The sequence below is a fragment of the Mesoplodon densirostris genome, chromosome 18 (assembly GCF_025265405.1).
Source record: "Mesoplodon densirostris isolate mMesDen1 chromosome 18, mMesDen1 primary haplotype, whole genome shotgun sequence".
Classification (NCBI taxonomy): Eukaryota; Metazoa; Chordata; class Mammalia; order Artiodactyla; family Ziphiidae; genus Mesoplodon; species Mesoplodon densirostris.
This window is the reverse complement of record NC_082678.1, coordinates 46,021,766-46,042,563: the sequence shown is the minus strand read 5'-3', so window position 1 is coordinate 46,042,563 and position 20,798 is coordinate 46,021,766. Positions and strand designations below refer to the sequence as shown.

Sequence of the window (20,798 nt, the reverse complement as noted above, 5' to 3'; positions counted from 1 at the left end):
ACTTTCAAAGTCTGCACTCACAGCTTCAATGTTTATGACTTCCAAGACACACTGATTTTTCAAGGACACAGGCCAAGTTGAAAGAAATTAACATGGCGTCCTATGATGTTGACTGCCGGCTCACGTGTGATCAAAGAGGAAGTGTTTCCCTATTTCTGCTCCCACCTCTCGGCCTCTTGGTCCCTGAGGCAGAATGTGTACCAGCAGAGAGCAGAGGTTACCAATTTTCTTTTCAAAGACATCCTGATATAAGATAAGCATCTTTCAAAAATCAGCATCTACACTTCTTGACTTCTTCCTCCAATACTCTATTGAAATTGCCTTTGGCCAAGTGTCATTGGCGACTGCCTAATTGCCAGATCTAGAGCATGTTTTCCTTTCTTGGCCTACACTGACCACCAGGGCCTCCAAACGTTCTCCTACTGTGGCACCTGTGATGCTACGCTTTCCTGGCTTCCTTCAGCCCCTCGGAGGTTCTTTCTTAGCCTGCTTGTTGGTCCGGTTCTTCACTCAACCGGGAAGTACTGGTGTCTTCCGGGGCTCAGGCCCAGACCCCTCCTCCAAGCTCTTCAAACTCCCACGCATTGCTTGGCTTCCACTGCCGCCTGTCTGCAGATGTCTCCCCGCCCTCTGGCTGCAGCTGGACCTTCCTCCCCACCACAGGGTCCCCGCCCTCAACATGTGAGCTTGTCACCTTCACTCCCCGACCCCCACCCTCACTGCCCAGCCCTCTGCGTCCCAAGTTCCCTCTCATCAAAAGTGCCCCGATTCACCCTGATACCCAAGCCAGAAACCAGGGAGCCGTCCTTGGCCCCTCTCCCTCCCTCGTCCTGTATATCCAAGCGGTCCCCAAGCCCCAGAACCCCTAGACCGTCAGGACTGTCCCTTCTCTGCTTGCCGCCCCCACCCCCGGGACAGGCTGTGTGTGAAGCTGTGAAGCGCTTCTCATGGGTTGTCTCACCCACAGGCGCCCTAGGAGGCGGGTGTGACCGGAGAACTTGAACTGAGCTATGTGTGACTCCAGAACCCAAACTCTTAGCCACTGACTTGAATCTGTGGCGAGAACGGGAGGAATTTTTCTTCTTTTCTTTTACTGTCACTTGAGTATTAAAAAAACCACTACGAATGATTACTAACTGGTCAGAAAACTGACGCCAAATGCAGTTTACATTCAGCAAAGAAAACAAAAGCCAGAAATCCTTTTCACGCGGTGGCGCGACAGGACGGCCTACTGGAAAAGCTTACCTACTGAGCCCAGGAACGTCGCCTTCCTCTTTCCCAGGCTGGCAATCCCGAGACTAAGGTCTGAATGGATCTGAATGCCTGCCCCTCCTCAAGCAAGGGCACCTGTGACTTGTTTTCGCTTGTTGTGCTGCAGCATGAGGCCCGATAAAGCCTTGCCTGAATTTCTCGTCTGGCCTTTTATCAACTTCTATTGATTAAAGAGTCCAGGGACCCGAGTCAGTAACCATGACCCCAGAAAACAGCAACCTGGCTCACCCGCTCCCCACCCCCTAACTTCCTAAGAGCTGGAGGGCCCTTGGGTCCTATCCCTCCTCTTCGTTACCGACACAGGTTCTTGGACTCTTTAATCAACAGAAATCAACAAGAAGCCAGATAAGATATTCAGGCGAGGCTTGACTGGGACTAGTGCTGCAGCACGAGGGAGTGAAAGCAAGTAACAGGCGCCCTTGCTCGCTCCCCAAGGGGGCTCAAGCTGGTTCCTTAAATGGGTAACAACGGGGGTGGGTCAGTGGGCTGGGACAGACGGGTGGCTTAGGTGGTCTGCCCAGCCCCCCTGGTGGTGCCCTGGGCAGGGATCATACTCAGTACCCTGTTTTTGTTCCCGGCACCTCAGAAATAGCAGTTGGTTTGTGGCCTTTTTGTGCATGCAGTTATTTTTAGTCCCTTATAGTTTCTTTGTATTCTGTTGCTGGGGGAGATGTTTGCTCAGGTGCAATCACTCCACTGTTTGCTCAGGTGCAATCACTCCACTAGAGGGTCTCAGGTCCCAGCCTGTCTCAATTTCACCCGAGAGAAAGAGGCCCAGAGAGACACCCACAGGTGTTGGGAAGGCTTACAGGGGACTCCTGACCCAGGGCTGCTCCTCTCTCATCTAAGTTCCGTCTGAACTGAACGTGCATCCCGTGGACCAGCCAGGGGTCTAAGTCAGCAACCACCACATTGTTTTCTAGGGAAAAGAAATCTTGAGGGCCAGGAGAAGTGTTCGCCGGTCCTCTCATGAGTAAGATGGGCATGGTCTGAGTAGGGGATCCAGCCCAACTTCTGGATTGAAATAAATCTGAACTAAAATGTCTTGGACCCCTCCCCCAGGCCTGAAGTCCTGTGATCAGAATGGCCTGTGCTAATTCATGGAACTTAACCCTTAAACAACCACAGCACCACTAGCAATAGCAGAATAGAGCTTTGCACCCACATCTCCGGCCCCCAGCAGGCCTGGAACCCCAGCCAAGACTTTTTGGTGGGCTGACTGGAAGTTCTGCCCACCTGAAATGAGAGGTCTGTTCTACGGTTTTATGACTCCGTTTAATGAGAATGGCTTAATGAGAATCCTACTTTCAGCAGACAGTGTCCGGATGAAGACCCCCGGCCCACTCCCCGTGGTCATCCCCGTCCCTTGGAGGGATGGACTTCCTCATATGCATACACAGCACTTCATCGATGTAGATGGTATTCTCTTTGACTTGGATCTCCTCCTGCAGGGCGAGCTGCCTGCGATTCAGGCCTTGCAGCACTACTTGAGCTTGGGCTAATGTTTCCTTTAATCTAGAAGAGGAAGAACACTAGGGAATAATTTATGGCTCTACATCACTATTTCAGGGGGAAACATGTATTCATATATTCAGTGCAGGATCCAAATTGATGTGTCTTCCTCCTTTCTCCTCCTTAAGACAGAGATTTCAAATTGGTGGCCCTGGGCCATGTTCACAAGGCAGACAAACCCATGAACTGCCAACATTTAAAACTGTAGATTTTACCTAAACATCTGGAGTTGGACTTCAGAAAAATGTAAACATTGGGATGCATTCCCTGCATGGCAGCAATTGGCAGGAGTTAGGAGAGACTGCCCTCTAGAAAAGAACCCCTCAAACACGAAAGATGCAAAGGCCTTTATGCCCACCCGGCATCACCCGCGATGACATCACCTAACCCTGCTCACAGGCCAGGTTTAAATGGAGCCCCAGTAGCCCTGTGCCTACCTTGCGACGTTGTGGGTGATCTCATCGACCTCCCTGATCAGCCTGTACTGTGCAACATCGTGACACAGCTCCACATTAGGCCGATGGGTCCTGGTCTCCAGGCGTGTATGAGCCACCTTGGCAGGTCCTTCTTGGTCAAGGATGGCTTTTTCAAGAACTGTGATATTTTTCTCCTGGGAGGCAATCTCTTCCATGACCTTACAAAAAGGATTAGAGGAGGTGAGGCCAGGGTGTGTTCCTCAAAACTCAACAGCAGACGCTCTTAGGAGGTTAGGAAGAGGGGACCTCCGATATCTACCCAAGCAGGACCCCAGAAAGAGTCTGATCCCTCTTCACTACAGCAGTGATTGCTCATGGGCAAGGTAACTCACCCAACCTTAGAACCTCACAGATGGAATGGACACAAGTGCCCACTGTTGTCTCTTCTCCTTCCCAAATGTGTGGATTCCCTCAGCAAAGGCTGAAGGCTGCCCATTCACCTTGGTATAAAGTACCTCTGTATCATGAGTGGAATGCTGCCTATTTCCTTACCCATCCACCCACTAGTACTGTAACTGAAGGCGGGGTCCGGCTGCTCGCCGCTCAAAAACCATTAAAGAGGCCAGGTTGGTGGAAAGGAAAGTTTGCTTTATTTTGAATGCCGGCAACCAGGGGGAGGGCGGGGAGGGCAGACGCCTGTCCAAAGGCCAACTCCCCAGCACAACTGGACAATCAGTGGGCAAGAGCTTTTATAGATGGAGGGAGGGGGCTACATGCAGAAACAGCACAGTCACCTTGGTATTGGTCATCGGTGGTCTGACCCGCATCATCTTGATTGTTTTGAGTACATTTAATCTTCAGTTCCAGGGTCGGTTTGTTCCCATTTCCTTGAGACCAATTCTCAGAATTGTGGCAGCTTATGTCATGGCTACAGTCTGGTCATCATGTAGTTAACGTCTTCCATCTGCTGGGGGTTTCAGTACCTACAAGACAGCTCACAGGCTACGGCTCAGAATATTATCGACAGCCCTTGAGGAGGAACTAAAGGTCCTTGACTATGCTTCATGACTAAACTATTATTATTTGGTCTCCTTTGACTGTTTTCCTTTGTTTCTGCATTTTTCTCACTTCTCTGATTAAACTTATTCTTTGGCTGAAGTTTTTCCACAGACAGATGGCAGGCTGAGGACATGGGGGGAGGGGAGCAAGGACCAGAGGGTCCTGCTCTGTTTCAGTACCAGTTCTGCCCCCTAGAAGCCTGAAGAAAGGGTGAGCAGTTTAATCCGAGTTTTGTTGGTTTCTTTGATGGTGGCTTTGTGCAAAGAAAAGATTCCTTTGAAGCTACTCGGGTTTTTAGATGAATATTTCACTAGTTTAAAATTTTATTTCTTCCTTAAGTTTTTTTTCTTTTTAAACTCCTCATCATGGGAATTTCCACACATACATGAAGGTAGGTAGTATAATGAACCTCATGGACCCATCATCAATTTAAGCAATGATCAATACATGGCCAATCTCATTTCATCTATAATGCCCTCTATGCACCCCTGCCATCAGCTTATTTATTTTAAAGGAAATCCCAGATATTATATCATTTCAGTCTTAAATACCTGAGTATGTGTTTCTAAGTTATAAGGACTCTTTTTTTTTCTTTTAACATAACGACAATATTTTTTTATCACACACAAACGAAAGAAGGATTCTTTATTATTATCTAAAATCTAGTGTTCAAATTTCCCTGTGTCCTTTTTTTTTGTTTTGGTAAGAGTTGGTATGTTTAAATTAGAATTCGAATGAGGTCCACACATTACATCTGGTTTCCTTAATGTTTCTTTTTTTTCTTTATAAATTTATTTGTTTTTATTTTTGGCTGTGTTGGGTCTTCACTGCTGTGCACGGGCTTTCTCTAGTTGTGGCCAGTGGGGGCTACTCTTCGTTGCAGTGCATGGACTTCTCATTGTCGTGACTTCTACTGTTGCAGAGCACGGGCTCTAGGCGCGTGGGCTTCAGTAGTTGTGGCACGTGGGCTCAGTAGTTGTGGCGAATGGGCTTAGTTGCCCCACGGCATGTGGGATCTTCCTGGGCTAGGGCTCGAACCCATGCCCCCTGCATTGGCAGGCAGATTCTTAACCACTGCGCCACGAGGGAAGCCCATCCCTACCCTTTAATTTAGAGGCAGTCGCCTCCGTTTGCCGAGCCTCTTCATGACCACGGAGGCTTCTGGTCAGGTGATAACCAGCTGGAGCCTTTTCTCATAGAGCCTAGGTTGGTATCTCCAGGTGGGGGCAGGCAATCTCACCTGATTTGTTTTAGTCCATCATTCGAGCCTGTCCAGACAATTTTGGATGCTCATTTTATTTTACTTTTAAAAAACATTTATTTATTTGTTTATTTATTATTGGCTGTGGCACGTGGGATCTTTGTTGCAGCATGCAGGCTCATAGTTGCAGGATCTTCGTTGCGGCATGCGTGTGGGATCTAGTTCCCCGAGCAGGGATCGAACCCGGGCCTCCTCATTGGGAGTGCGGAGTCGCACCCACTGGACCACCGGGGAAGTCCCTGGATGCTCATTTTAGATGTTGCTGCCAAGGCCTCAGCCACATAGCTCCCAGCTCCTGCAGGATCTCCTCCGGCAGGACGGGGCTTCTCACAGGCCTCTGCAAAGCCCAGCTTCTTGCCTCTTCTTCTCTTACGGTGGGGACTCTCCTCCCCGCTGCCTTCCTATCTCAGATCCATCTTTCAAGGCCTGGACTAAGTTCTTACTCCACCAGGAAGCCTCTTGACTGGTCTTTGGCTACGTTTATCATTATCACTATTATTGTTGTTGTTGTTCCTATTATTAGCTGCTGTAGCAGCCCATTTTTATTGATTATCTATTATATTGATTATATGTATAAACGATGTAAATGTATGTATATATATGTGTGTGTGTATAAAATCGGTATGTGCCAGGCATTGTTCTAACTATTTTATTGGGGCTGTCGTCTAATTTTACCCTAACCCACTCTGGGAGGTGAGTACTGTTACTGTCCCTATTTTATCAATGAGGAAACCAAGGAACAGGGAGCTTTTTTTTTTGTTTTGGCCGCGCAGCGTGGCACGTGCATGCAGGATCTTAGTTCCCCGACCAGGGATTGAACCTGTGCCCCCTGCAGTGGAAGTGCGGAGTCTTAACCACTGGACTGCCAGGGAAGTCCCAGGAACAGGCAGCTTAAGTGTATTATAAATGTTTTAAAATTTCTATACATTATGATGTTCTGACATCATAAAAAACCTTTCTGGCTGGGAGAAACTGCCCCTCCCTGGGCTCTTTGATTCTTAGAGACGGCGAAGGGCCAGCCTGAGCAGGCCTTGGATCTGTAAGCCCAGAGCCCTCCCTCCTCTCTCTGCCCTTTCAGCCCAGGAGGCCATCTTCCTCTGCCTCAGTCATCCCAGGGCCAGGTGCCAGGCAACTGGGGACCATTCCATAGTCCAAGGCCCACTGAGGTTATTCACACTAGCTGATCCTAAAGCGCTCCCGCTGCCCTGCCTTGCCCGTCCTGAGGAAACCCCAATAAAGGCCGTGGCCTCCACCTTCCCCTTGCTCCTGTCATCTGTGACCTGACTACCCTAGTGTGTTCTCCACGTGGCCCTGCATGGGGGGCCCTGCCTCCTGTCTCTAGGACCTGTGAATATAAACTTTGTTTTTTCCTGAGCCCCCTGTCTCCTTATGGCTGCACTTGACTGACCATCTCATAAAAGAACACAAAACATTAAGTAGCCTCCCCAAGATCACACAGCAAGTGTTGAAGCCCCATTTCGAACCCAGGCTGTCTGGCTCCAGGCTCTACACGCTTACCCACAAGGCTCTTCTACCTGTCATTTTGCGGACTATTGCAGTATAACTTTTGATGACATTCTGGTTTGCCCTGCTCATCACAGAGATAAACCTTTTCTTACAATTAGACTCTGGGTTCATGGAAGGCAAGGGAGGAATGCAGCAGAAGGACAAGGTTTTGGTAGTTGAACAGGCCTGGGCTCGAGTCCCAGGCTGCCAGTGATGCACCTGCCACCTGGGGTCCCTTCCGCTCTCCATGGCTGCTTCACCATCAGTGAAAAGCAAGGAGTGGGCCAGCAGTGGCCACATCAGGTAGCTGTAGCTGTCCCAGTGTTACAGGTGAGGCGGAAGGCTCAGAGAGCTTGAGGCATCTGCTTAAGTCACTCAGCTGGTCTGTCGCAGGGCTGGAATGTGGGCCCACAGATCCTCAGTCCAAATTCAGCCCCTGTTCCGCTGGACTCTACCCAGTGTCCCTGAGCTTAGCCTATGGGATGGTCCTATATGCTCAGGATCCAGCGGTCCTTGCTGGTGAGGGACATGGGCTAGAGCCGGCTTATTGGGCTCCAGTTGTTAAACATTCAGGAATTCTGCCAGACCTGTGTTAAATGGGTAACTTGAAACTGACCATGGTGGAAGAATTTACACCACAGAAATCTGCAAATTCTATAAATCAGGGGCTTTTTTCTCCTCTGGGAGCCAGTTACCAGCAAACAGCTGGATAACCAGACAACAAGCCAGAATCCCAAAGTTGCATCTGGGTTTGGAGAAATCGGTTGCCCTCAACTCACGGAACTTCAGAGTCATAAAGAACGTATAAGGGACTTCCCTCGTGGTCCAGGGGGTAAGACTCTGCACTCCCAATGCAGGGGGCCCGGGTTCCATCCCTGGTCGGGGAACTAGATGTTGCATGCATGCTGCAACCAAGAATCCACGTGCTGCAACTAAGTCCGCATGCTGTGACTAAAAGATCCTGCACACCGCAACAAAGATCCCGTCTGACGTAACTAAGACCTGGCGCAGCCAAAATAAATAAATTAAAATAAATTAAAAAAAAAAAAGAACGTATAAGAGCATACGGTGCATCTCTATGCTCCACAGAAGGATGAACTAAGGCCTAGAGAGGGGAGACAGCCTGTTCTTTGCAGCAAGGAGTACGAAAGGAGGCCCAGAGTGGGGCCAAGGCCCGCTCCAGTCCCCCAAAGCCCAAAGCCTGCTGCTAAGATGGAGAGAGCTGAGTGACCTCTACTCCTTAGTACACAGGATCACAAGCCCTGAAGGCCATTCTAGGTTTACAGGGTAAAACCTTCTGAAGGTGCTCTTCCATGGCCCCCCCAGGGAGCTCACCTTGGCCAGATGAGCAGCCAGCTTGTCCCTGGCATCCTTGGTCTCCTTCAGCCCATTCTTGAATGCGGTGTCCACCACGTCACATTGCCTGCTTAGGTCGTTGGCCGTCTGGGACAAGATTCGGTCCACGAGGGCCTTCAGCGTCAGAGAGTTGTTCCTCTGCTTGTCAGCCTTCTCCACGTTGGTGTTGGAGAAGTCCAACCAGTCTTCCAGACTCACAGAGCTGAAACAGGACCCATGCATTCATTCATAGCATGTTTGGGCTGGGTGTGTGGGTATGGGGGTAGGACAAGCTACTGGAAACCCACAGGAAGTTAAGCCTCCCTCCACCATCAGAAGCACCTAGAACGTTTCCCCATCTCTAGGAAGAGCGAATGGTGGTCTGTCAGTGGCAATAACTGTCACTTTGGGGAAACCTACTTACTCTGTGCCAGGCTCTGGGCTGGCACTTTACAGACATCCTCTCACTTAATCCTCACGATGGCCTAGTGAGCTAACTTTCATACCCCCATTTGACAGATGAGGAAAACTGAGGCTCAGAAAGATGGAGTAACTTCGTCAAGATCACATAGGTAGAGACAATTTAAGTATCAAAGTAAATTATAATAGTAACAGATTATAACACACTGAATAAAATAGGAGAACATGAGTCCATACTGGAATGCTATAAAGAAATGAATAAATTGCTAGTTTGACAAGGAACTGCTTTATATAACACTTGAGGAATCTCAAAATAATGTTGGCTGGAAGGAAAGGGACACACGAGATACATGATGCTATTTAATAAATGCAAAAGTAGGCACAACAAACCTATTAGAAATAAGGAATGTGGTTCTCTTTGGGGAGGAGAGAGGAGGTATTCATCAAGAGGGGACAGGGTGGAGGTTTTGGTGTTGGTGGTAATGTTTTATTTCTTAGCCTGGTTGATGGTTACATGGAGATTGTTTGCTGTGTGACTAGAGGCAGCCTCTGAGATGGTCCCCAATGACCCCCTGTGTCTCCTGGTGTTCACACCTCTGTATAGTCCCCTCCCCTTGAGTTGTGTGATGAACTCATTGACTCATCTCTCCTGAATAGACATAATGAGAGGTTATTTCTAGGATTAGGTTGAAAGAAAATTGTGGCTTCTGTCTCGGCTGCCCTCTCTCTCTTGCTTCCTTTTGGATCACTCGCTGTGGGAGAAGCCAGCTGCCACGTCCTGGGACAGCTCCGTGGAGCAGCTCGGGTGGCAAGGCCTGTCATAACCACACGAGCCAGGTCAGAAGTGGGTCCCCCCCACTCCATGGTCGTGCCTTCAGATGAGACTGCAGCCCCAGCAGACCCCTTGACTACAGCCTCATAAGATGTGATCCAGAGGCGCCCAGCTGAGCCATGCCTGTGCTCCTGACCTACGGAAGCTGGGAGGTAACACACGTTTATTGTTTCTAAGCTGCTAAGTTTTGGGGTAACTTGTTATACAGCAAAAGATAACTAAAACGATAATTCATTAAACCGTTTACTATTATTTGTGCATTTTTCTTTTCTTTCTTTTTTTTTTGGCTGCACCACATGGCTTGTGGGATCTTAGTTCCCCAACCAGGGATTGAACCCGGGCCCTGGCAGTGAAAGTGCCAAGTCCTAACCACTGGGCCACCAGGGAACTCCTGTGCAGTTTTCTATATGTATGTTTTACTTCAAAAAGAACGTTTTAAAAATTAGAATGAGTTAGGTCTGTGATGTAATGTTACTTGAAAAATGTAAGTTAGATGTTACAGAAAAGGTACATGGTACAATCCCATTTTTGTAAAGAAACAAAATTTATTTGTGTAGGTGAGTGTATACATATGTTTGTAAGAATATACAGATAACACTGGTTATCTCAGGGGGTGTAATGATAGAAAGGAGTAGATATGGGGAAATTATTAACTTGCCCTTTCTACATTTTTAAATTCCTTTACTTGTTAAAAATGTAAATAGGTAAATGAATAAATTTGAAAGGTTTAAAGATTTTATATCAGGGACTTCCTTGGTGGTCCAGTGGTTAAGACTCTGCGCTTCCACTGCAGGGGGCGTGGGTTCAAACTCTGGTCGGGGAACTAAGATCCCGCATGCTGCACGGTATGGCCCCCCCGCCAAAATTTTCTTTATGTCAGACTTTCTTAAAGTGGGGGCAACCCGGAGGACCGAGGCGCCCCTGGGTCCTGTGTCAGGGTACTCACTGCTCAGCGCCCGCCTTTGCCCCAAGCCTGCCTCTTCCCAGCTCTCAGCCTGCATTCAGATGATGTGCTAGGTCCTGCCTGCCTCTCTGAGAAGCACTAGGATGACACACAGCAGGGAGGAGGACAGCAGGGCGAGGCCAGCAGGGACCCACTCACTTTGGTTCAACCCTCACGACGTTCTCAGAATATTTGATGTTTGGCGAGTTGTTGTTGAGTGAGAAGCAGATATCATCAATGGTCAGGGCTGTAAACTTGTCCCTCAAGTCCTTTTCAAGACTGTACTTGGCAGAGCGGTTCAGCCTGAAGGGAGAAGGTAAACTGGGTTTCTCCCTCTGGAATGCCTAGGTGGCACCTATACCAGGTTCTTGGGAGACCATGGAAAATGAAGCCAGTCTAGTGCAATATGGCGACACTTCCTCCCACCTTCCCATCCCCCCAACACACACACACACCATTAGACACTTGGTGACACATTAACATATCCAAGCCAGGACTTCAAGATCTTCCCTCCAAATGTGACATTTTCTTTTTTTTTTTTTTTTTTTTTTTTGCTGTACGCGGGCCTCTCACTGCTGTGGCCTCTCCCGTTGCGGAGCACAGGCTCCGGACACACAGGCCCCGCGGCCATGGCTCGCGGGCCCAGCCGCTCCGCGGCATGTGGGATCCTCCGGGATCGGGGCACGAACCCGTGTCCCCTGCATCGGCAGGCGGACTCTCAACCACTGCGCCACCAGGGAGGCCCCAAATGTGACATTTTCTGATGTCACCACTGTGGCATCCTGTTTGTGAGAGGTCAGCTCCAGTGTCCTCCAGTTTACAATCGGGTGAAATCTGGCCGCACCCCAACCCGCCACCAGAGGGTGACTGTCACGCATGAGAGGTTGTCTTGGTCTCATTCTGAGTGTTCCCGGGCCACCTTGGGGCATGGAAAGTGCTTGTAGGGTATTAAATCCCATTCTTTCTGGGCCATGGAGCACGGCCTTGGTGGGCACCACCTTTTCTAGATAACGCCCAATGGAGATGTGAGGGCAGGCCCTGCATGGCCATACCTGATCTGCTCGGACGTCTCCTCCAGGGTGCGGGTCAGCAGGGCCATCCCCCCCCGGGTGATCTCAGCCTCCTTGATCAGCTCCCGCTCTACCTCATCGTGGACCAAGTCGATGCCAACTCGCTTCTCCCTGACCGAGAGAGAGGTGGATGGTCATCCCATGCGCGGAGGAAGGCAACTCAAAATCTGCTGACGTTTAAAACTGTCTGGACAACTGGACCAAATCCATCTGGATGATGTGATGGCAGATGTACATTAGTTGGTGTCTCTGCGACTTCAAAATATCCAAAATGTAATGAGGAAAAATTAATCGGTGACTGGTTACTTGGCCTGAAAAATGCCAGCTGGACTTTTTGGCCTCAATTGGGCCATCGGTTCTGAAGCCTTTTACTTTTTACCTGTTTATTGGAAACATTGTCTTCTGACTTAGAATTTTAAAGACATATGTTTCCTTCCTTGATCCTAGTCCTCTGACAAGGATTGAATCCAAAAAGATGCTTTATACTAACAATAGTAATAGTCATAATGATGCCAAAATTAATAGTACCCCCACCACTGAGCACTTACTATGAGACAAGCATTGTGCTGAGATGTTCATGCGGATATTCCTTCTCACGTACCCTCTCAAGTACAGGTGAGGAAACTGAGTTTCAGAGAGATTACGTAACTCACCCCGTCACAGAACTAACTGGGCATCACTCATGTTTTTAACCACTTACTCCCAAAATTGATCAGTCACTGTCTGATAGCTTATTCTTTTCCACCTGCATGACAGTGCTAGGGAGGAAGTCTCCACTCACCAGCTGTGTGACCTCAGGCACGCTGTGTAACTTATCTGTGCCTTGGTTTCCTCATCTGTGAAATGGGGATAACTATTAGTACTTCCTAGGGTTGTGGCAAGGGACAAAGGAGATAAGAAAGCAGAGAGCACTGTACCTTCCACAGAGGAGCATGTACTCAATCCATGTATGTCCTCTACCTCCTAGTTACCCTTAGGTGTAGACTTGAGCCAATGGATGTTGGCCTCTTTGATCACCTGCTACTTCCCTTTGCCTCACAAACTCTCTAAATCTGGCTGGGAGGTTGCTGCCTGGTTGCTGCAGAGGGGGTCCTGGCTAAGCTCACTGAGGTAACAGGGTTTTCTGGGAAGGAGGAAGAGTATGGACAGAGTCACAGTGCATTCGAGAAACTGCAAGCTGCTCAGCACCCCTAAGTACATCCCACTGTTGGGGATGAGATATGGCCCTGGAGGGGTCACTGGGGCCCCAACCATGATGGACCTTGTTTTTGAAGCTAAGAAGCTTGAACTTTATTTTGAAGGTACTAGGGCAAAGCATTGTAATGAAAGGATTTTAAGCATGGAGTGACCTGGCAAGATCTGCATTTGGGAGGGTTCGCTCAATAGCCAGTATGGAGGATGCACTCGATTGGAGGGGGCTCTGCTGGCAGAAGAGTGCTCCACCTAGGGCTGTGACAGGCATCCGGTCTGCAAATCAGCATCACCCCAGAGCAGAAAGGATCATCCTACTCATAGGACTTATAGGAGGGAAATTATAGTAGAAAGGTATGTTTGCACAGCGCTCTCTGGATTACAAAGTGCTTCCATGTGGCTCTGTGTATAGGAGCAGACTTGTCCTCTAGTAACTGTATCTGCTCTGCCTGCCCAAAATAAAGACCACATCTCCCAGTTTCTATTGGTGTGGCCACGTGACTAAGCTCTGGTCAACGGGATACAAGTAGGAATGGTGAATGCCAAACCCTTATTATTCCCACTTGTTGGCATGTAGACATAATGGCTGGAGCTCCAGCTGCCATCGTGAATCACGAGGTAATCTTGGGAGTAAAAGCCACGCACATGGAGCAACAAGATAGTGGAGCAACACGATGGAAAAGGCCTGGAATCCTGACACTGTGGCACACCATGCCAACCCTGAACTATCTCCAGACTCCTTCAATGTGAGAGAGAAAGAAATTATCTAAGTTCAATGTTATTTTGCCCTTTTCTGATTACCCACTGCCAAACCCAGTCCTAACTGATATTTAAGTTAGTCAAGAGCAGAGTTTAGACATGTGCCAAGTCCAGCACTCCTTCCACTGCCTAGCACCCTGGGCGTGCCGAGCTAATTTCAGGCTCTAAAAGAACACATGTTCATTTGCCTCATTCTAACCCATCACCTAGCACAGTCAGCTTTTACCTCTTTGCAATTCATTTCTTACAACAGATGATTCATTAGAGGAACCTTCCCTCCTACCTGTATTCCAGACACTTCTCAGTGATGTACAAGGGCTCTTTAAAGCTCTCCAGGGCTTTCCCCAATCTGGTCTGATAGATGAGTAGATTTTCGGTCGCATGCACCAGCTGCTCAAGTTTGTCATCTAACTCCTTCTTCCAGAACCTGACTTCCTCAAGCCTCTGCTCTGAAGCACACAGAGAAGTCACACCAGGATTAATCTATTTCCAATGTAACTAACTCTTAGATTAGAAACTTGAAGACTATTGTAAACCTACCCGACATACTTTCTTTTCTTCTTAGAGTTGTGCTACTTGGGGCATCTTTACATCTCTGAGTTTATTAGGAAGAAGGAAGGAAGGAAGGAAGGAAGGAAGGAAGGGAGGGAGGGAGGAGGGAAGGAGGGAGGGAGGGAGGAAGGAGGGAGGGAGGGAGGGAGGGGAGGAAGGAAATAAGAATATATTTCTTCTTACATTCAACATCAAATTAATCCAAAGACCATTCTACACTCTTGACTCTAATTCTTCAAAGCCCACTGTTTTTAATAACTTTTAATTTTGTCAAAGACACAAATATATATTGTTTGAAAAGTCAAATAGTTTTACAAGTATTACAATTCTCAGACCCATCCCTACCCACTCCCACTTTCTGGAAGCAACCGCTTTTTAAACACTTTTAGTATTTCTTCTGGCATTTGCTTACATTGCTATTTATTCATTATCAGTTTTAAGATTACCTATTGATTTCCTATGATGAAAGATAAGAGTTTGCTCTTATACGACTTATACAACACACTTCTGATCTTTCAATCTTCCCAATATAGCTGTGTCACCATGTTAAATAATAATTTAATGTTTGTTTATATTATTGTAGGTATGTAAATATTATTTATACCCAAACCATGATATCATGCTACTATGATAAATTTACTTTCTTATACAACTTTAAAAAAAATTTTTATTGGAGTCTAGCTGTGTCACCATGTTAAATAATAATTTAATGTTTGTTTATATTATTGTAGGTATGTAAATATTATTTATACCCAAACCATGATATCATGCTACTATGATAAATTTACTTTCTTATACAACTTAAAAAAAATTTTTATTGGAGTCTAGTTGATTTACAATGTTGTGTTAGTTTCAGGTGTACAGCAAAGTGAATCAGTTATACATATACATATATTCATTCTTTTTTTAGATTCTTTTCCCATATAGGCCATTACAGAGTAGTGAGTAGAGTTCCCTGTGCTACACAGCAGGTTCTTATTAGTTATCTATTTTATATAAAATAGTGTGTATATGTCAATCCCAATCTCCCAATTTATCCCTCCCCACCCTCATTCCCTGGTAACCATAAGTTTGTTTTCTACATCTGTGACTCTACTTCTGTTTTGTAAACAAGTTCATTTGTACCCTTTTTTTAGATTCCACATATAAGTGATATCATATGATAATTTGTCTTTCTGTGTCTGACTTACTTCACTCAATATGACAATCTCTAGGTCCACCCATGTTGCTGCAAATGGCATTATTTCATTCTTTTTTATGGCTGAGTAATATTCCATTGTATATATGTACCACATTTCCTTTATCCATTCATCTGTCAATGGACATTTAGGTTGCTTCCATGTCCTGGCTATTGTCAATAGTGCTGCAATGAACATTGGGATGCATATATCCTTTCAGATTATGGTTTTCTCCAGATATATCCTCAAGAGTGGGATTGCTGGATCACATGGTAGTTCTATTTTTAGTTTTTTGAGGAACTTCCAGACTGTTCTCCATAGTGGCTGCACCAGTTTACATTGCTGCCAACAGTGTAGGAGGGTTTGGAACTCCTATAGGTATTGAGCCTCCCAGATGGATCCTCCAATTTTCTTGTCTTTTCTCTCTTATTTTCTATCTCTTTGTCTTTTTTTTCTACTTTCTGGAAATACTTCAACTCTACCTTTCAACCCTTCTTTTGACTTAAAAAATATTTTGCTCTCATATTTTAATTTCCAAGAACACTTTCTTGTTCTCTGAATGTTCTCTTTTTTAAGAGTCTTCTTGTTCCATAGATGCAATGTCTTTTCTAAATTCCCCGAGGATCTTATAGTGTTATTTTTTCTTTTGCTCTGTGTACTTTCTTTAGTTTTGTTTGTTTCAGTGTTTGCCATTTTAGAACCTTCCCTCACATGTTTGGTGATCCTCATCTGGTCATATTTGAGAATAAAATGCTAAAATATAATACTAACTGGGAGCTCTGTCTGCAGGGGCATGGCTTGTCAACCAGAATGCTTTATTGTCTAGTGTGATCAGGCCTACCTATAGGCTGGTATCAGGAGTAAGCATCAACCCATCAGGAGAAGCCTAACATTTAACCCTGCAGGCCTGAATGAAGTTTTGGTTCATTGGAGGTTGAAAACTAGCAGCCCTTAGACCAGGTTTTGTTTATAGATGTGTTTGTTCATCCTGCCCAGTGTTATAAATATTAGACTAGGTTTTGTTTATAGATGTGTTTGTTCATCCTGCCCAGTATTATAAATATTAGACTAGGTTTTGTTTATAGATGTGTTTTTTCATCCTGCCCAGTGTTATAAATATTAGACCAGGTTTTGTTTATAGATGTGTTTGTTCATCCTGCCCAGTGTTATAAATATATCAAATCAATTGCTAGCATTTAAAAAGTGGGTAAAATTCCAGCTGTCCAGATTTTCTAAAAAAATATATATAAAAAAAAAAATCAGGGAACTCGGCAACACTGGGCCCATATTCTTTCTTGGGAAAAAATGGGTTGAAATTGATGGAGCAGATGTTCTCCAGGCACCCTCAGTCCCCACCACTCCCTATTGTCTTAGGAGTCTTATTCAAACCCTTATGTTACCTGCCCAACTCTGATAGACTGTTGAGTTTGTGACCTCTGGTTTATCACTTTTTGGCATTTGGGATTTTTGTTTGTTTCATCTTATTTTTATTCTTGTTTTGCTTATTTAAGGGCACCACCTTTTACATTGTGTTCGTAGGAATGAGATTGTCAAGAGAGCATTACTTTTTCTTTAAGACTCAGCTCAGATGTTCCTCTCTAGGAGGTCTTTCCCAATTCTCCAGGGCAGACTCCACCCTCACTTCTGTACCCCTTCCCCCAGCTCCTATCTAGTTATATTTTGATTTTTCATTTTTCTGTCTTTCTCCTCCTCAATCCAGGAGCCCCTCAAAAACTGAGGCTCTGATCATCTTCTGTGATATTCCCAGGGCTTAGTCCATAGATGCTCTTAGACGCTCAACAGATATGTATCGAATCAGTAAAAGAATGGCTGATGAATAGCTGAAAATCAGACTGGGTTACCATGTCTCTACCTTAGGGCAGTGAACTTAAATACAGAGCCCAGAGAATACACATGTTTCTCCCTAATATTTCAAGATAATACGTTGCCATTCCTGAACATGAAATGCAAATGACAGTATCGCCATACCTCAAGAGTATCATCCAAACATGTTCACAAATATACCAAATGTGTTATCTTACCTAGTTTCTTGTTCACATCGCTTTGAGATTTTCTTGTGGTCTTTTCAATTTCATTCACAAGCCTCTGGCTTTCTGCCACCAGGCGTTCGGACCGGGACCTTTGGGCCTCTGCTCTGTGGTATTGGTTCTTGTTAGCAATGTGCCACTCTGAGGGCAAGAACTTGGGTGGATGTTGTAGTAGTTTGGCCATTTGAGGTTTCTAAAGTCCTGATCAAAAGCAGAATTTTTTTTTAGATTCATTGAAAGCAAGTTGTCCTTTTTTTAATGTCAGTTTTTATAAAAGTGTGACATTCATACCAAAAGGTACATAAATCATAATCTGTACACAAAATGAAAACCTCTGTACAGCCAGCACCCAGATCAAGAAATAAGCATTACCAGCACCTCACGTCTCTTTCTGATCACTATTCTTCACCCCCTCCCCCCAACAGTAACCACTATTCCAACTTTTAACACTATAAATTAGTTTTGGTATTTTTGAACTTAATATAAATGGAATCACTAGGTACTCTTTTATATCTGACTTCTTTTTGCTCAGCATTATGCTTCTAAGAGTTATCAGTATTGTTCACATACTTGTAGTTTGTTCATTCTCATTCCTGTGTAGCATACCATTGTATGATTATACCAAAATTTGTCTCTCTTTTCTACTGTTTATGGATATTTGGGTTTCCAGTTTGGTGCTATTATGAGAATGCTATGAATATTCTCATTGAGAGACAATGTGTTTTTTGGTGAACATATGCGTGCACTTTTATAATGCATTAGGATTGTTGGGTCATAAGGCAGTGTTCAGTTTTAGTAGGTATTGCCAAACAGATGAACCCAGACATGTTTTCTTAAAAAAAATAAAGAACAACTGTGACATCTGTAAACTGACAACTGGGTATTGAGCCTGTTCAGCAGATGAAAGAAACAACACCTTCCCAGGACAAAGAAAAGGAGAGAACAAGAAGAGGAACACATGATGAGGCAGCAGGCAGAGACCAGTAGCAGCAGAAAGACCAACATTTCCGCATCGCATCTGCACACAGCTCTGTGAGAACTGCCGTCCTCAGACAGGGCTAAAAACTGCCCCCACCAACATCCTCACCCAAAGTATATATCTGACCGCCTGCTCTTAAAGGCTTCTGTATCTCTGAAGTCCTTCAAACACACAAGGAGCGACCCAGAGTCAAATCTTGACCAGGCTGAGCCCCAGGCCACCCGGCTCCCTCTGACAACATGGGGTCTCCTAATCCAGTCCCTCCTACGGCTTCGGCCAAGTGTGAGTGTGGGGCTCAAAACTTAACCCAAGATTTCTGGAGAAGTCTGAGTAGCTCCCAGAGAAATCTAAATTAGGGCTGAGGTCGAAGTTAAACCTAAATTCGGGCTGATACCAATGGGCACAAGGCATTGGGTAGGTCTGTGTGCTGCAGTTAAGGGTTGGTGGTGTGGGGCCGGGGCTTACCCTCAGCGCCACAAAAAACTACTACACAACTTCGGGATGGGAGCCTCCTTACCCCAACCGGAGCTCCGGGTTCTTGCAGAACTGGGCTGTAAACAGCGCAGTCTCCATGGCAACCGGAGACGCGTCACCAGGGCAAAAGGGGCGGGGTCTGCCGCGAAGCTGCTTTTTCCCCAGAAGGCTCTGTGCACGCGCGAGTTCTGTGTTTTCCCCCAGCGCCGGGGACAAGGGGATGTGGCCTGGGAGCGCTCAGGCCAGATGCTCGGCCATCTCAACCTACCACGAAGACGCGGGACACCAAGCTGGGAGTCAGGAGACCTGCGACTGGCCTTGGTCCTGCTGCGGGCTGGGCCACCTCGGGCCGCACTGCTCTCACTGGGTCTCGGACTCCCCAGGTGTACAGCGATGTTGGGCTGGACGATGCCTTCAGGTCCTCGCAGCCGCAGGCCGTCCCGGGACCACTAAGCCACAAGCCCGGCGCTGCATAGAGTTAGCCGCGAGAGATTCCTAGGGTTGCCCCGGCCGCGAGGAATTAATAGGAGGAGGTAGGAGGAGGGGTCGGGTCTTGCATCCTGGGCCCGCCCCTCAGCTTCCGGCCGGGGGCGGTGGCCGAACCCAGGTCTAGGAGTCAGGAGTAGTTTCTCCATCTGGAAAATGAGTGGATTGGAGCTCCCAAACTAAGAGTACAGTGCTCGGAATATGTTCTTTATGGTTGGAGTGCTGGTAAAAAAAAAAAAAAAAAAAAAAAAGCACTTCCGCACAGCCTGGAACACAGAAAATGGGTATTCAAATCTCCCGCCCTATGCCAAACTTGCAGCTCCACCTTTCACACCCCACAATCGAAGGCAACCTCCCTCTTAGAACAACCAATCAGAGGAGGCTTTGCCTCGTGGAGCCCGCCCCCCTAACATCTCGCGATTCCTTTGTTAGCGTCCTGAGGGCCCGCGAGGCGTCATGAATATTAAACAGGCCGCCTGTCCAGTGGTGTCTGGAGGAGCTCGTGTTGCATATTCATATTCCCCATCACTCAGAGAAGGGGCTATTTAAGGAGTGAAGTGGCCTCGGCCGCCACCCGCACACCAGCGGGAGAGTCGCCAGTCTTGGCTACCAATGGGTATTCAGGGCGTGGAGCCCGGATTTCCCACTCAGGGAAGGCGAGCCGGCGGGAATGGGCCGGAGTCCCAGCCCCAGCACTGCATTCCAAGGACAGTTGAAGAAGGTGGTCTGGCACCTGAGCGTGCGGGGCAGCTGGGCCTCAGGGGAGGTGCTCGCTGGTGGGCGTCCTCTCCTACTTAGGCGAGAAGAAGGGGCGGCGTCCTGATGGAGCAAGCCAACCCTGAATGACCCCTGTGGTTACCTTTGGAGGCCCCGACCCTGGCGTCCCCGCACCTCAGGTTACAGAAGGGGAAATTTCTTGGACCTGTTGGGAACATGATACAGTTGGCCGAAGTACATGAAATTAGCCATATGAATTATGATCATAGGTCACCATTGTATTTTGCATCCGTATACAAATTTAAGCCTCTCCCCCTTCCCCCCGGCATGGAGAGAGACAGAAAAACCTTGAGACCCTCACCGAAGAACTAATGCTTGTAGTTGAGTCCAGCCAGCTGGACTCTCTTCTGCTGGTTTTGCCCTCTGAAAGGCCTAAACTTGGATGCTGTTGCATCTCTTGATATACTTAAAAAAAAAAAAAAAAGCACTCTGCAACTATTTATTCTGGAGTTTAAGTGTAATTGCAAGTATTTGAAAATATTTTCAAAAGTAAAATCTTATTTTGCACCCACACAGGCCAGCAAAGGAAGGAATCCAATAGAGGAAGTATCGAACAGCTTATTATCAATAATAACTCAGTGTGTATCTGGCATCGGTATATGGGTAGAGAAAATTATTAGAATTTAAAGCAGATATGCAGCGCAAAGCTTAGAATTTGCTAAATTAAGAAGTGTACAACCAAAGCTTATATTCAAAGTAGGAATACTCAGGCAAAGTGCATTGAAGTT

The 20,798-nt window shown here is 46.7% G+C and overlaps 1 protein-coding gene across 2 annotated transcripts; it reads right to left on the bottom strand.

Annotated features, from left to right (window-relative positions):
* Positions 1 to 2,551: 2,551 nt before the first annotated feature.
* On the bottom strand, positions 2,552 to 19,352 carry TEKT1 (tektin 1). 2 transcript variants are annotated; one of them, XM_060081600.1, is made up of 8 exons: positions 19,076 to 19,352; positions 17,349 to 17,555; positions 13,860 to 14,025; positions 11,609 to 11,737; positions 10,716 to 10,859; positions 8,362 to 8,584; positions 3,222 to 3,418; positions 2,552 to 2,787 (listed from the first exon to the last, which is right to left on the bottom strand). In XM_060081600.1, exons 2-8 carry the CDS (start codon positions 17,536 to 17,538, stop codon positions 2,580 to 2,582), a joined length of 1,257 nt encoding a protein of 418 aa, XP_059937583.1. In that variant the 5' UTR covers positions 17,539 to 17,555; positions 19,076 to 19,352; the 3' UTR covers positions 2,552 to 2,579. The 2 variants fall into 2 exon arrangements, with proteins under 2 accessions (XP_059937583.1, XP_059937584.1); XM_060081601.1 differs by lacking the exon at positions 19,076 to 19,352 and adding an exon at positions 18,851 to 18,922.
* Positions 19,353 to 20,798: the final 1,446 nt, after the last annotated feature.

Excerpts from the sequence above, each read along its gene's own strand:
- TEKT1 (XM_060081600.1), bottom strand. The coding sequence starts at position 17,538 with ATGGCCAAACTACTACAACATCCACCCAAGTTCTTGCCCTCAGAGTGG. Across the intron at positions 14,026-17,348 it reads CGATGTGAACAAGAAACTAG|AGCAGAGGCTTGAGGAAGTC; the intron begins GTAAGATAACAC and ends TGTGTGCTTCAG. Across the intron at positions 11,738-13,859 it reads GAGAAGTGTCTGGAATACAG|GGAGAAGCGAGTTGGCATCG; the intron begins GTAGGAGGGAAG and ends TCTCTCGGTCAG.